Source organism: Carlito syrichta, unplaced genomic scaffold, assembly GCF_000164805.1.
Source record: "Carlito syrichta isolate Samal-C Ts95f unplaced genomic scaffold, Tarsius_syrichta-2.0.1 Scaffold312152, whole genome shotgun sequence".
In the NCBI taxonomy this organism is placed as follows: Eukaryota; Metazoa; Chordata; class Mammalia; order Primates; family Tarsiidae; genus Carlito; species Carlito syrichta.
Window position 1 is genome coordinate 467,097 of NW_007256248.1, and position 15,519 is coordinate 482,615.

At 45.8% G+C, this 15,519-nt stretch overlaps 1 protein-coding gene across 1 annotated transcript in view; it reads left to right on the forward strand.

Moving 5' to 3' along the window:
• Positions 1-15,519, forward strand: part of LOC103272160 (SLIT-ROBO Rho GTPase-activating protein 3) — a 214,048-nt gene that overhangs the window by 114,133 nt on the left and 84,396 nt on the right. The window contains exon 2 of the mRNA XM_008069651.2: positions 9,786-9,978. Coding sequence (XP_008067842.2) covers positions 9,786-9,978 — 193 coding nt within the window. The remainder of the gene's footprint in view (positions 1-9,785; positions 9,979-15,519) is intronic.

Below are 15,519 nucleotides of genomic sequence, written 5' to 3' on the forward strand. Positions count from 1 at the left end.
CACGGGAGGCCGGGCGAAGGGGCGACGACGGGGACCCCGAGTCCCGGCCGCGCGAACCTGCGGTGCAGGGCCTAGAGAGGGAGTGAAGCGTGGGCCTGGCTTGCGGGGAGCGGGCAGGGACGAGGGGACGGGCGCCGAGAGGCCAGAAGACGGTCGTGGAGGAACACCACCCTCCTTGCGGGGCTGTGGCCACAGGAAGCGAGAAGGCGCCCGGGAGACCCCTAGCTCAGAGCGTGACCACCCAGCAGGGCTGGCTCATCTCACCCTTTTGACAGCCCCACGGGGAAGGGGTTACTCCCCCATTTTACGGATGAGACCGCGGAGATTCGGAGAGCGGAAGTGACACCCTCAGAGTGGAGAAAGCCAGATTTGGAGCCCAAGGCTGGCAGTCCTCAAAGCTTACCTGTGTATTGTGCCATGTTGTCTCTGTAGAGATGCAGTTTGCTGAGGGTCCACTAGGTGCCTAGCACGTTACATACATTATTTTCAGTCTGGTCATGGCAACACCCCTGTAAGCTCAGAATAGTTGCCTGCCTTTTACAAATGGGAAAACAGCTCAAAGAAAATAGTGACTTGCTTGCACAAGTTTTCACAATGCGTGTCTGGTGGAGACAATAAGCTGCTCTATGAGAGGGACTCCAGAGTCCAGTCTCTGCTGGGTCTATCCTCTGGGTCACGTCACCTCCCCTAAAGCTGGAGAGCAAGCAAGGCACTGGGCTGGGGGCAATGAGAGTGGGTCTCCATCATAATGCTGTTTGGGTGGGGAGGGGCTATCACCAACTCCATGACACTGCTCTTGGAGGTGTTTTATACTGACTAACAAAACATAGTGCCATCCCTGCCTTTCAGGGTCGTATTTTCCTTTTAAGGAGATGAGAAATGACCACAGAGACGATAATGATAAATGATAATCACAGCTAACCTTTATTAAGTCTCTAATACAGTGCTGTCCAATAGAAATTCCTACAGTGATGGAAATAAATACTCTGCACTGTTCAATATGGTAGCCACAGCCACATGTGCCTTTGAGCGCTCGAAATGTGACAAGTGTGACAGAGGAATGCATTTTTTTTTGTTTCGAGTAGGTTTAAACAGCTATGTGTGCCTTGTGGCTACAGTATTGGACAGTGCAGTGCTAATATATGCAAAGCACTGTGCTAGGAGCTTTCTTTGCATTATCATTTTATCATTCTCGCAACAGTTTGAGGAAGAGATTATTATTATCATCACTATTTTGCGGAGGAAACTGAGTCGCAGATTGCCCAGCTGAACATGTGGTAGGGCCAGACTTTGAACCACATGGGCAGGTGAACCTAGAGCCCGCTACATTGTGCATGAAGCTAAGGTTTCCCTCTTCCCAGAAGGGGCTGAGGTCGAGGTTAAGACGCACTGGGATGGATGCGATGACAGCTGTCCCAGGTCCTGTGTGGATGGCCCTGGGATGACAGATGGAGTGTGGGGTGGAGACAGGAGACAAAGCGGGACATGATCCCTGAAAGGGAAGGCGTAAGTCCTCCAGAGAAAGCATCCTCACCTGGGCTGGTTCCTGTCTGCCCCTTACTCTGATCGAGCCCTGGCTCTGCCACTTTCTGGGTGACCCTGGGCAAATCACTTCCCCTCCCTGAGTCTCAGCTGCTTCATGTATAGAACAGAGAAGAAAGTATTACCAGCTTCATAGGATGTTATGATAATCAGATGCGATTGATAGTACGTAGACGTGATGAGGTATTGCCAGCTATAACACACCATACAGCTCATCCTTCTTATTAGCTCCTGAAAATTTACACTGTGGAGGCACCAGCTGCTTCTGTGGAGCAGAGGGAACAAATGTTCACTTGATCCTGATTTTCAGGATGTATACAGACTGTGGAAGTAGGACTTCTCCAACCTAGAAAGTGTCAGAACAGTGTCGTGTGCTCAGGACAGGATCCAAGGATTAGAATTGCCTGGAGTCTGGGAAGCTGTATTTAAAACTACTGTTTGCAGTTAAACTCTGGCCCTTCTTTTTTTCTTTGGGGATAGGGTCTCACTATGTTGCCCAGGCTGGCCTTGAACTCCTGGCCTCAATGATCCTCCCATCCAGCCTCTCTTTCTAACCCAGGAGAGCCCTCTGCAGGCTGGGGGCAGAGTCCTCTGGAGGCAAGTTGTTGGCATTCCTAGACAGGTCAGATCTGTTAACCAGAACTGCAGGCTTTGCATCAAGTTTCTGACTTTGCCTTTCTTCTTCTTTTTCTTCCTTTTTTATTATGAAAAATCTTAAACATTCCTGAAGTAAAGAGAATAGTGTAACAAGTCCCTTCATATCTGTGATGACAACTTCAACAATGAACTCAAGGCCAGTCTTGTTTTATCTAAAACCCTGCCACCTCCATGCCCTAACCCAAGGTTATTTTGAAGCAAATTCCAGCATATCTGCTTTTTAAACAGTCCCCATGACCTTCTCCTAAATTTCTTGTGGTAGTATAAATTTGTAAAATCTCATGGGAGGGCAGTTTAGCAATACCAATATCCCAATCCAAATGCTTTTTGATCTGGCAGTTTCACTTTAAAAATTGATCATACAGATGATATTCCGGCCCTTGTGCAAAACGAAGCCTATATATGGTTATTCATTCCAACATTGTTGATGATACTAAGAGATTATACACAATCTAAATGTCCAGCAGAGTGGACTGGCCAAAAATTTCTACAGTGGAATTCTAGAGTCCTGTAAAAGGAATGAAGAAGTTCTTTGTATAATGCTATAGACAGATCTTCACAATGTATTTTTTTAATTTAAATTTTTTTTAGAGTAGAGGGGTACATGTGAGGATTTATTACATAAGTTAATTGTGTATAGGTGAGAATTTGGGCTTCCAGCGAGACCTCTCTCCCCCTGGTAATGGACATGGTACCCAATGGGTGGTTGTGTGTCCCTGTCCCCTCTCCTCCCTTCCCTCCCCCATTAGCGAAGTCCCCACCTTTGTTTAGGGGCTGTTTATGAATGAGACCATGTGGTATTCAGCTTTTTGTTTCTGTGATAGTTCACTTTGAATGATGGTCTCCAGGCTGCATCCCTGTTACTGCAAGGGACATGAGTTTGCTCTTCCTTATGGCTATATAGTATTCCATCTCACAGTGTATTCTTAAAAGAAAAAGACAAGGTACAAAACACTGTGTGATTTTCTATGATATATATATAAAAGCAGGGGAAATAATATATTTGATGTATTTGATTATCTCTGGAAAGATGAACGTGAGTCTGGTGACTGGTTTGTCTTGGTCAAAGGGAACTAGGTGGCTGGTAGACAGGGCTGGGAGAGAAAGTTTTTTGTATATCCTTTCTACTTTTTTTTTTTTGAGTCAAAATCTCACTCTTTCGCCCAGGCTGGAGTGCAGTGTGCGCTCACAGCCACTGCAGATTCAACCAATTGGGCTCAGGCGATCCTTCTGCCTCAGCCTTCCAAGTGCTAGAACCACAGGTATGTGCCACCATGCTCGGCTAATTTTTAAAAAATTTTGTTGTAGAGACAAGGTCTCACCATGTTGCCCAGACTGGTCTCGAACCCCTGAGCTCAGGTAATCCTCTCACCTCCACCTCCCAAAGTGCTGGGGTTATAGGCATGAACCACCATGCCTGGCCCCTTTCTACCTTTTGAGTTTTGTGTCTAATACAAAAAGAATAAAGTCCTGTATTTTCTATTTAAAAATAGAATTCCTTTCTCTCTAAACCTAAAACTACTCTAAAAATAAAGTGTATTCATTTAAAAAGGATATTTACCCAAATGGTTGAAAACTTATGTCCACAGAAAAACCTGCACACAGATGTTTGTTACAGATGTTTATTCATAATTGTCAATAACTGGAAGCAACCAATGTTTCCTTCAGTCGGTGAATGAATAAGCAATCTGTGAACATTATTCCATACCACAGAATATTAATTTGAAATAAAAAGAAAAGACTTGTCAAGCCATAAAAAGACATGGAAGAACACCAAATGCATACTGCTAAGCAAAAGACGCCAATCTGAAAGTCTACATACCGTATTATTCCAACCACATATGTGCTAGAAAATGCAAAACTATAGAGACAGTGAAGACACCAGTGGTTGCCAGGGTTTGAGGGAAAGGGGGGAAGAGAAAGGGGAGGATTGGGCAAAGCACTGAGGATTTTGGGGGCAGTAAAACTATTCTGTATGATACTATGATGGTGGATATGTGATATTAGACATTTGTCAAAGCCTATAGAATGTACAGTGCAAAGGGTGAACCCTAATATAAGCAATGGACTTTAGTTAATCGCAGTGCTACCAATATTGGTTCTTCAGCTGTAATAAATGTACTACGTGAATGCAAGATGTTAATAATAGAGGAAACTGTGCAGGGGAGAGAGGCATATGGGAACTCTTTGTACTTTCTGGTCAACTTTTTGATAAGTCTAAAACTGCTGAAAATAGTTTATTAATTGAAAAAATGGAACTCCTAATGACTTTGGATATGAAGAATCTCCCTCCTCCTCCTCTGTGTGAGGTTGTTGTTGTCAGGGACAGTGGGGAGTATGAGGAATCTTATTCTCCTGTAAGGTGGGTCTTGCCAGGTATTGCCATGGGTGGTGGCCTTGGTGCAAAGTGATCTTTAGTGAGATTGTTTCTTGGAGCATGAGCCAGAGTGTTATGGGAGATGGGTAGGCAGGCTGTAGATACTTGGGCTTTGAATGTCAGAAGTTTGGCTTTGATATTATAAGCACCAGGGAGCCACAGATAATTGTATCAGGAGAGTGACATGGGAAGATCAGTGCTTCAAGAGACTTGGGCTGAAGAATTAGTTCTGCCCCTTCTCCGGGCCTCATGCCCCTGTCCGTAAAACCAAGAACTGCACCAGGCCATCAGTACGGTCATCTTTAGTTCTCAGGTGCTGACATCAAAGCTTGTCTTGACTTTCCAATCCCTTCCCCTCCCTGCTCCACCCCCTCTCAATTTTTCTGTCACTCGATGCTGTGCTGTGGCTGGAACCGTTCCCTGGGGGTGTGAGGGGGTGTAAAGGAGTCATCGTCTGCTGAATGAAGTCTGCACCTTGGGAACAGTTCTGTTTTAATTTTTTCTCTCTCTTTGAAATCTTCAAGGAGAAAAACAAAATCCTTGCTGGCTCCTAGACTCCTAGCAGCAACTTGGAAGGGAGTTAGAAATAACGAGATGGGTAATCCAATCCCCTCAGGGTTCCAGGGCTCGCAGACTGCAGAGGATACTCCTGCCAGGGCTGTTTCCTGCTAGAAAGACTTGATTCTGAGCAGTCTAAACTGCCGGAGGGTTCCATGCACGACCCAGCCTGGAAGGCTCCAGCTGGTTGTGTGAATTGGAGGAGGATGCTCTGTGCCTTCCCAATCACCTCCCGTTGTCATGATGTGATTAATGAGCTTTTCCTTTAAAATATGAACGCTGTCTCCTGATTGTGCCCTGTAATGGAGGAAGGCAGTGGCTGCAGCGTTTCTAATAAATAATATGTCTTTAGGTCACCATCTAGTTGCAAAAGGATACAAGAGGCTGAATACAGATGGATTGAAGGTGTCTTTTGTTTTGTTTTAATATGGAAAAGAAGACTATTACATGAAATGCAGACCAAGAAGTTTCTCCAGGGGCCTGAGTCTAGTTTTGTGTCAAGAGCATCACTGTTACCTTCTGAGGGGTCTGGGTATGATTCCCAGCTCTGCTGGATCCCAGCCATTAGGACTACAGGCTGATGATTTCCCCCCTGAGCCTGCACTTCTTCATCTATGGGGAAAAATCGGGGAAACACTCGTCATGCTTACCAAATGGTTCTTTTTGTATAACTATATGTTGGTGTAAGAGGGCTGGGTCTTGTGGGTGTGACGGCACCTCATCCAACACAACAAGTAGGCCATCGACTAGGTGTACCTGTGTGTAGTTTGTTATAGCTGACAGAACAAAAGATGACCTTGAATGAGTCTGCTGACCTTGGTTTACACAAAACCCTGGTTTCTTCATCTGTAAAAACAGGTAATAATACCCACGTTGAATGTGTGTATGTGTGTGGGGTGAATGGTGTGTGTGTGTGTGTGTGTGTGTGTGTGTGTGTGTGTGTATAGTGTATGTTTATGTGTGTGCGTGTTTGTGTCAGGCGAGGCTCCTATAATCACAGCCCTTAATGAACTGGGGTAAAAGCATTTGCTAAAGGTAAATAGTAATTTGCTGTAGAGATATCGATATCCTAACAACCTATTATGTGCTGGAAGAATCTGCTCTCAGAGCTTAAATTTCATTTAAGGAGATAAGGCAGAGATGGCATGCATACATGAGAGAATGAAACAAAACCCCAAACAAAACAGTTCCAGCAGTCGGAGATTTACCTTAAGTACCATGGGAGTTCAGTGGAGGGTCACTGGGGCCAGCCGCCCAGGCCTTCCTAGGAGGAGCAGTGCTCTAAAGCAGTGGTTTTCACCTTTTTTTCTTGCCTACACTCTATGTGAACTTTGAGGGGGGGTGTGGGAAACTCTTCAGCTTTACACGTTTTAACTTGACATCTAAAATGTTCATTCTAAGTTTGATTAGTTACAAAGGATATAATTTCTGTCATGCTTTAGATATTGACATTTTAGAGGAACCTTATACCATACCACTCTCTTAAGACGCATCCAATGGAAACTAAATCACATAGTTTAAAATTTTATCTTTTTATTGAAGCCTCACATGTGCATAGAGAATGCACAGATCTTAAGTGTGCCCTTCAATTAATTTTTACCATTGCCTTACCACCTAGATCAAGGTGTGGAATATCTCCAATCCTCCAGAAGGTACCCTTGTGACCTCTCTCAGTTAATACCCCTCAAAGGCGAGCACTTCTCTGACTTCTGTCAACATCACTCTTTCATGACCTAATTTGTTCTGGCTTCTTTCAATAAACATAAGGTCTGTTTCAAGCATGTTGTTGCAGGTAGCAGTAGCATTCTTTTTCGTTGTTGTGTAGTATTTCACTCAATGGATTTCTCACATCTAAAACATCTTTTCTACTCTTACGAGACATTTAGGGTTGTTTCTAATATTTGAATATAAAGATACTATGAGTATTCTTATCTATATTTTTGATAGACATAAGCATTGATTTCCTCAGGGTACGTGTACATGAGTGGAATTGCCTGGTCATAGGATAAATACTGTAAGGTGTTGGTTTCTACCATCATCCATCAAAAATTACCTGAACAAGTAAAAAAAAAAACTACATTGTCTCCTTTTCACCTTCTTGAACTCCTAATTCCCTTCCACTTCCTTCACAAGAGAGTGGAACTTTAAAGTTTTTGAAACTTTAAAAATGGTCATATTTCTTTTTACCCTAAAAGATGTTAAATACACTGAAATGGACATTCAAAAATTTTCCCTTCATCATAAAACTCTAAGTATCTTTCTTTTGGATCGATTGATTTATCATTACAAGGATCACTAATACACAGTTCATCACAGTAACATTAATGTGTTACCCATTTGATACATCACTTTTTTTAACTTTTAATTTTTTTATTTTAAAGATATGGGGTACAATTCAAGGTTAGGTATACAAATGTTCATTATGCAGGTACCCTTGTGGATGAGGTGTGCCCCTCCTTCCCCAGGCAGATTCTCACTACTGCCAATCCTGCTTCCTCCCATTCTCCCCTCCACACCCCTGCAGTTTCTTGCTACTGCCAGTCCCTTTCTTATAGTATTATTATAGCTGCTCAAGGTCCACTTATGAGTGAGAACATGTGATACTCAGTTCTTTGTTTCTGTGAAAGATCACTCAGTATTAGAGACTCTACGTCCATCCAGATTGCTGTGAGGTTCATGATTTTGTTCTTCTTTGTGGCTGCATAATATTCCATTGTGTATATACCACATTTTTTTTTTATCCAGTCCTCTTTTGATGGGCAGCATGGTTGGTTCCATGATATGTCATTAAATGTGGAGAGCAACACTGTGTGGGAAGCGCTTCTCATTATGAGATGGGTGGAGTGGCAGATGATGGCAGTGTGTCTCAAACTTTAAGGAGCATGTGGACCGCCGGGGGAACTTGTTAAAATGCAGATTCTGGTTCAGATGGTCTGGGCTGGAGCCTGAGATTCTATTTTGCATTTTTTTGCTTTGTTGAGGTACAATTGATATACAAAAAATGGCACGCATTTCCTGTTTGCTTTTTTTTTTTTTTTTTTGAGACAGGGTTTCACTCCAGCCTCCAACTCCTGGGCTCAAGCAATTCCCCTGCCTCAACCTCCCAAGTAACTGGGACTACAGGTGGGCACCACCATGCCTGGCTAATTTTTTTTTCTAGTTTTTGTAGACATGGTCTCGCTTTGTTGCCCCAGTTGGTCTCAAACTCCTGGACTCAAGCAATCCTCCTGTCTCAGCTTCCCAGAGTTCTGGGCTTACAGGTGTGAGCCACTGTGCCCGGCTCATGTATGCATCTTGTTGAATCTGGATGATTCTGTGTTTCTCATAAGCCCCCTGTTGATGCTGCTGCTGCTGGTCCATGGACCACACTTGAATAGCAAGAGCTTATGGCTTCTTGATTAAAGGAAGAGTTTCTAACGCCAGCATTTTAAATTATCCTTTTTTTCTTTTGGCTCCCAGGCGTCTTTACACTTTGGGGCACCGTACCATAGTCAGATTCTAGAAGGATGAGAAATTGGTCTTGGCCACCATCTTAGACAGGGTGCACATTTAGGCAGGAGAAAGTTGCCACTGGTTTGAATGGTTTGGAGAGTCCACTGGGGGATAAGTCTTGAGAAATAGAGTGTGGGAATGCATGGAGGACGGCCTTCGATTCCATGCTAAGGAGTTGACTTAGGACAGGCCGAGGGAGCTGTGGGTTATGTTCGAGCAGATTGCTGGTGTAAGCAGTCTGCTTTGGAGACACTGATCAAGTGAGCAACTCGTGGGATAGCCTGGAAGGAATTGATGCATGAGGACAGTGGCAGTGACAAGATTAGAGGCTCAGAGATGAGGTTGGCCGTGGTTATTGGGATTTGGCTGTAATTTTTAATTCCAGTTTCCAGCTTTTGAACCTTTGCCCTGGCTAATTTGCACAGTCCTGGTTTGATCCAATCAGTATTTCCTGAAGCAGGGGCTACAATACTCTAGTGGTACCTGAGATGTTTATACGTGGAGTTCAAGGTGATTTAAAGTGGAACACAGACATGGCCTTAAATAACACTGAAGCCCAAGAGGGAACAGCATCCCCTTCTCAGCCCTGACTTCAACTGGAGAAAATCTTCTATACCTCTCACACTGCCATTTTCCTTTGGTTGGCAAAGAGCTGACAGTTTAGGCTTAAGGCCTTTGGTAAGCAATAGTCCCCAGATAGAGTTTTAAGAATTTTTGTTTATATTGAATTATTTCCTATGTTTCCCTTCCGTGCCTCCCCATAACGGGTCCAAGTTTTCCACTTTACTGTTATGATAGGAAAAAAAAAACCCCCTTCATTATAAGCAGGATAATTTCAGTAAGAAAAACATGTCAATTTACCAGATCATATGGAAGAAATACTAATGCATGTGGATATGGCAAAAGTCATGGTGATGACATGCAATGATTCAAGTTTGGGAAACATTGGATTAGACCAACTGGCAGAATCCAACACGGGCCAAATCTTTGTGCCGAAGCTCTGCCAAGCCGGGTCTAGGCTCTGACTGGGCTTGGGAGGCTCGGGTGGGAGGCGGGTGGGGAGGGAACTGCCTGATTGATAGACACCGGCTCGGCTGGGTGAGTCCCACTGCCGTCCCCACCACCAGTCTCATGCTCCCGCCCTTGCCTCTGCCCACAGAGATCCGCACGCAGCTGGTGGAGCAGTTCAAATGTCTGGAGCAGCAGTCAGAGTCGAGGCTGCAGCTGCTTCAAGACCTCCAGGAGTTTTTCCGCCGGAAAGCTGAGATCGAGCTCGAGTACTCCCGCAGCCTGGAGAAACTGGCCGAGCGGTTCTCCTCCAAAATCCGCAGCTCCCGGGAGCACCAGTTCAAGTGAGAAGTTGGTTGGGGATCTAGGGGAGATGGGAGGCAGTGCTGGGTTGGGCGGGCTGTTGGTGGCAAAGCAGAAAGAAGGTCTGACCTCCTTGGAGGCAGAGGACATACTTTAAGGCCCTGAGTCTGCAGGTTACTTATACCTCTTAACCTCAGTCTCCCTTATGCATTAAAATGAAGCTAGAAATAGTTCCTGAGTAGAAGATGATGTAGGGGATACATGAACAACCCAAGAAGAGTACTCGATAAATTGTTGTTGCTGTTATTATCCCACCAAGCACCAGGCACTGAACTAGCCTCCATTTGTGCCCAGATGAAACCCCTACCTCTCTTCAGGACATCCTGACCCTAACCAGTTGTCTTTTATTTGGGCATCAGCCAGCCAACTCCTGAATTCCTTCGGCATGATGATTCAGAATTTCTTCTCCATGGGACTGATGCTGAAAGCATGCCTCTTCCTTGCTCTCCTGGAGGACCTCGGTGCCCAGGCTTGTTTCCTGCCTTATTTACTTCTTTATGATGCACAAACCCTTCCCATCCTGATTTCTCACACCCCAAGCTCTGAGTTCACGGGGGCTCCATCTGCATGGGTATCTCCTTGGTGGACTCTGAGTCTCCAAGCTCCACAACCTTCTGCGCTCAGAACTCACCGGCTCCAGCCCACTAAGTGCAGACAGGTGCCAGCAAACCTCCCTTGGTCTGTGTCCACCAGGCAGGGCCCTCCTCTTCTGGTACCCTAGCCAGCACTGTCTTTCCCTCAGCCATGCTCTCTGGACTCTCCCCTCTCCTTGAGTCATCTCTCCAACAAATGGTTCAATGCCAGGAGGCCAGCAACTTGCTTCATCTCACCTGACCCAATCCCCCTCCTCTGGGTCCCATCCATTTTCCTGTCTACATATGTTTTTAAATTGTGGTAAAATACACATAAAATTGACCATTCTCACCATGTTTAAGTGTATAATTCAGTGACATTAAGTCCATTCACCTTGTTGTGCAACCACCACCACCATCTGTCTCTAGAGCATTTTATCTTCCTCGACTGAAATTCCATCCCCATTAAACATCAACTCTCTGTTACCCGTTCCTTCCTTCCAACTGAAGGCAACCACCATCCTACTTTATGTCTTTATGAATGTGACCACCCTAGGTATCTCATAGAGGAGGAGGGACCGACACCGTAATTATCTTTTGGGGGGCAGGACCTCTGTAGTATACTTGGAATTTGTTTCTTTGGATCAGATGGTCAACCAAAGTTTTTATCTGGAAGCTTTGAGAAGATTGCATCACTATTTGCGGAAGAAATGTCCCCAGTTGTGGCAAACAGGTGACTGGTTCTTTCACATGAGAGCTCACCTGCCCACACTGTGCTGTGTCCAGCAGTTTTTGACCAAAAACAGCATGACCCCAGTGCCCCACCCTCCCTATAAACCCAATGTGGCCCTGAACTGTTTTTTCGTTTCCCTGGATGAAAAATGTCCTCAAAGGGAAGTGTTTTGCCAATATGGAAGAGGTGAAACAAAAAGACGGCAGAAGCACTAAAAGACATCAAAACTGACAGGTTCAAAAACCGTTTTGAGCAGTGGAAAATGTGTCTCGATAAGTGTTCTTTTATCAAACAGAGAGTACTTTAAGGGTGACTGAAGTTTAAGCATGCAAGAATAAATTTTTTTATAAATAAATTCCTTTTGGGAGGGTTCCCCCTTGTTAGTCGAATCACGTATTGCTTGTGTTTTTGTGACTGGCTTGCTTCACTTGGCAAAACGTCCTCAAGACCCATCCACATGGTGCCATGTGTCAGAATGTTCTTCCTTTCTAAGACTGAATATTATTCCATTGTTTGTCTATGCCATGTTTTGTTTGTCCACTCATCTGTTGACTTGGGTTGCTTCCAGCTTCCTCTCTACACTTTTTGCATTCCAACTCTGGCCAAGAAGCTCTCTTCCTTTAAACTTGCCTAAATGTCTCCCTGAGTCAGTGCCATAGCATTTAAACATTCACTTATATGCCTTCTTCTTCTGGCATTTGGGGATAAGAAATTACTTTATTAAAGGACAGAACTCTATACGTATCCGCAAATGCCAGGCTTCTTTTTCTACCCAAGCTCATCTATTCAAACTTTCACTGCAGGAGGACACTTCTATTAGAAACATCCTCCTGAGTATGGCCTAGGCCCTTTCACATTGATCATCTCATTTTTCTGATATAGTTCTTGGAGAAAATCTGTGCTTTTTTCAAAGAGGAAAGGTAACATGCTCATTGTATACAATTTAGAAAATACAGAAGAGAGAAAAAAATGTCACTCATAGTCCCACTACTCAGAAGCAACCACTGCCCACATTTTGGGGTCTTTCATCATTGCCCTGAAATAATAACAACAATGATGATAATTTATTGAGCACATCAATTGAGCACTTACTTTGTGTCAGGTGTTACCACCCCATCGTAAGGACGACAGTGAAGTTCTGAGAAAGCAACTTGTCCAAACATGTTTATGAACTGGTCATTGGAAAGAGACAGAATTGAATCTTCCAGTCTTGTTCTGCCTTCCTAGCCTGGGATAAGAAAGGGTCTATGTGTAGCCTGAGAGCAGCCATGGAATCTGGATCCTTCCCTAAAACCACAGACACAGACACACGCACAGAAACCCACCACTCTGGCTGAGCCGTCGCTGGTGCCACCCACGTCTCGGGCTCTCCCCAACTGTGGACGGGGCTGTGTGGCAGGGCTGCAGCCTCTCTGCTGCCGCTCTCCTTCCTCTTGGTTTGGAATCAGCTCCCTTTCCAGCCTCAGTGTGAACACCCACCGGGGAGAGGGGAAAGGCGGGGAATAGGGGACATGGGGATGCCCTGTTTCCTTGTGTCACCTATAATGAGCTTGGCCAGCCCCTCCTGGGTTCATTAACCGAGGCCACCAGACGGAACGGGAGCCCCAGCTGGCAGTCGGGCCAAGCAGGAGGCCTGACACACCATGAAAGTCTAATTAGGGTGTTGGTCCAGGCCAGAGCAGCTGGAGCCGCCCTCTGCACAATGCTAATGTGACGGCAGAGTCATCAGCTTCTGGAAGCGGAGGGTCTCTAGGGGCAGGCTGGACTCATCCTTTGACCCCAGGGCACTGACTGACCCCTGGCCACCTCTTCTTTAAAGCTCAGTGCATAGGGCCTGTGCTGCACTCTGGGTCCTTCACCGTGGCTGTTCCGATGCTTCACCTAAGAGCACCCGTCTACCTGCCAAGTAGCTTCTCAGGGCCTTGAGGGCAGAGCCCAGGCCTGGTGGTTTTATTCCCTCTGCAGCGGGCCCATGCTCAGCACAGATGGGGTATTTGTCCATGAGTGGGAGTGAGGAAGGAAGACAGGAGGGAGGGAAGGGAGAGGATTTACTTAGTCTATAAAGTCCAAATCTCTTTGAGAGATTTGTCTCAGAAAGAAAATCGATTTGCCCAAGGTCTTACAGCAAATTGGAACAGGAACTCAGGTCCTTTGACTCTGAGTCCAGTGCTCTTGCTTTTGCTTTGTGGGCCTTGTCTGCCTAAGGCTCCAGCTGTTTCCTGTCTACCTGGGCAATTGAAAAATGTGCAGCTGCCTGGGAGGAGCTGTGTTCAGGGCTAGACTCACCTGGGCTGAGATCCAAAGAAAGGCTCAGAAGATGGTTCTCAAGGTTTCCCTGGGGCAGGTTGAACTTTAAGATAACAATATTATCACACTCCCCCCCCTCCAAATCACATATCCCAATTCTAACAAATCTTTCAAAGAACTCTGACTCTGCTGTCTCCTAATGCTGATGAAAACCTGGGGAAGTCAAGCGGGAACCAGTGGTTTTGTCTCAAGCAAACTGAGCAACAGAAAAGCTGAGTGGCTTATTTTGCCAAAGACACACATTGAAGTATTGCACTCAAAAACCCAGGACTCCTGACTTCCAGCTCAGGCTTTTCTCAAGAAGTCATGTGGTCCTTCATTTATTTGAAATGTGTGTATTGAGGACCTCTTATTTTCCTGGGCTGTGCTCAGTGGTGAAGACATGAAGATAAATGAACAGGGTCCCTGCTGTCATAGCCTAGGGGATGCCTGGAGGTTGGTAGGGACAGCACACTCCCTGTGGCCATACCGTTGCAGTCTGCATCTGCTTGGTCTCAGCCCTCCGCGTTTAGATGTCTTCCTCTGGGACATTTCCTTGATTCTGACCTGGTGCCTTCTTCTGTCTGCCCATAATACTCTGATATACTTATTTATTGCTCGACCGATATTTATTGAGCACCTACCATGGGCTAGACCCCGGGTTTACCATGGTGAACAAGATAGACCTGTCTCCTCCCATGGTGGGATTTACCATTGAGTGAAAGAGAGAGGAGAAGAAAACATTAAAAAGCAAATAAAACAAAGACAAACCGTCATAAATGACTGTTATGATGGAAGGAAATTTAACGCAAAATAGTCTGTTTATCTATTCTGCATAGTAGCAATACTCACTCTCCCTAATTTGTTTTTGTTTTGTTTTTTTTTTGAGTTGGAGTCACACTCTGTTGCCCAGACTGTAGTGCGGTGGCCGCTCCCGGCCACCACAGCCTCGACCTGCTGGGCTCCGGCGATCCTTCCGCCTCAGCTTTCCAAGTAGCTGGAATTACAGGCATGCGCTACCACACCCAGCTGATTTTTTGATTTATTGTAGAGATGAGGGCTCGCCAAGTTGCCCAGGTGGGTCTCAAACCCGCGGTCTCAGGCAATCCACTCACCTCAGCGTCCCAAAGGCGTGGGATTACAGGCCGAGCCCGGCCACTCTCCCTAATTTATGTAGCTCATGATTTAGTGTGTCGAGGATTTGTATAGGGCTCAGCTGGGTGATTTTTCTGCATTGACTGGGATCACTTGGTAACATTCAGCCAGTGGCTGGCCCAGTCTCAAGGGTCCAAGTTAGCTTTACTCACATGCCTGGTGCTCTGGTGGGGATGGCTGGAAGGCTGGACTCTGCTGGGCCGCCTTCCTCTCCATGTAGTATCAGGGCTTTGTCCTCCGGCCAGGCATTTGTCTTTGGACTTTGTAGCTAAGGGCTCCCAGAAAGCAAGATGACGGCTGCAGTCTCTTGAACACTAGCCCTGGAATTGGCATGGCTTCACATCCCCTCTAGATTCTGTTGGCCAAATCAGCCTCAGCCCTAGCTCAGCTTCAGCGTAGGGGAAATAAAGCCCTCCTCTTGTTGGAGGAGTGTCAGGGGGTTGGCATGAATTTTTCTTTCCCTTTTTTCATCCTCCACGCTGAGCTAAGACCACCATCAGGGAAGGCCTCTGGGGGAAGTGCTGTTTAAGCTGAGACCTGAGAGATGAGAAGAGGCAGTCATGGGCCAGTGTGTGGGGGAAAGAGCCAAGTGGCTGGAACTGGTGAACCTGGGGAGAGTGGGAAGGGAGGAGTCACATGATGAGATTTATATTTTTAAGAGACCACCTGGGTTGGAGGGGGCAAGAGTCGAGCCCAGCAGACCCCCCAGAGGTACCAAGGCTGTGGGTGTAGCTCTCTAACCAGGAGGCAGCAATGGGCTGGTGGGGGAGCAGAGC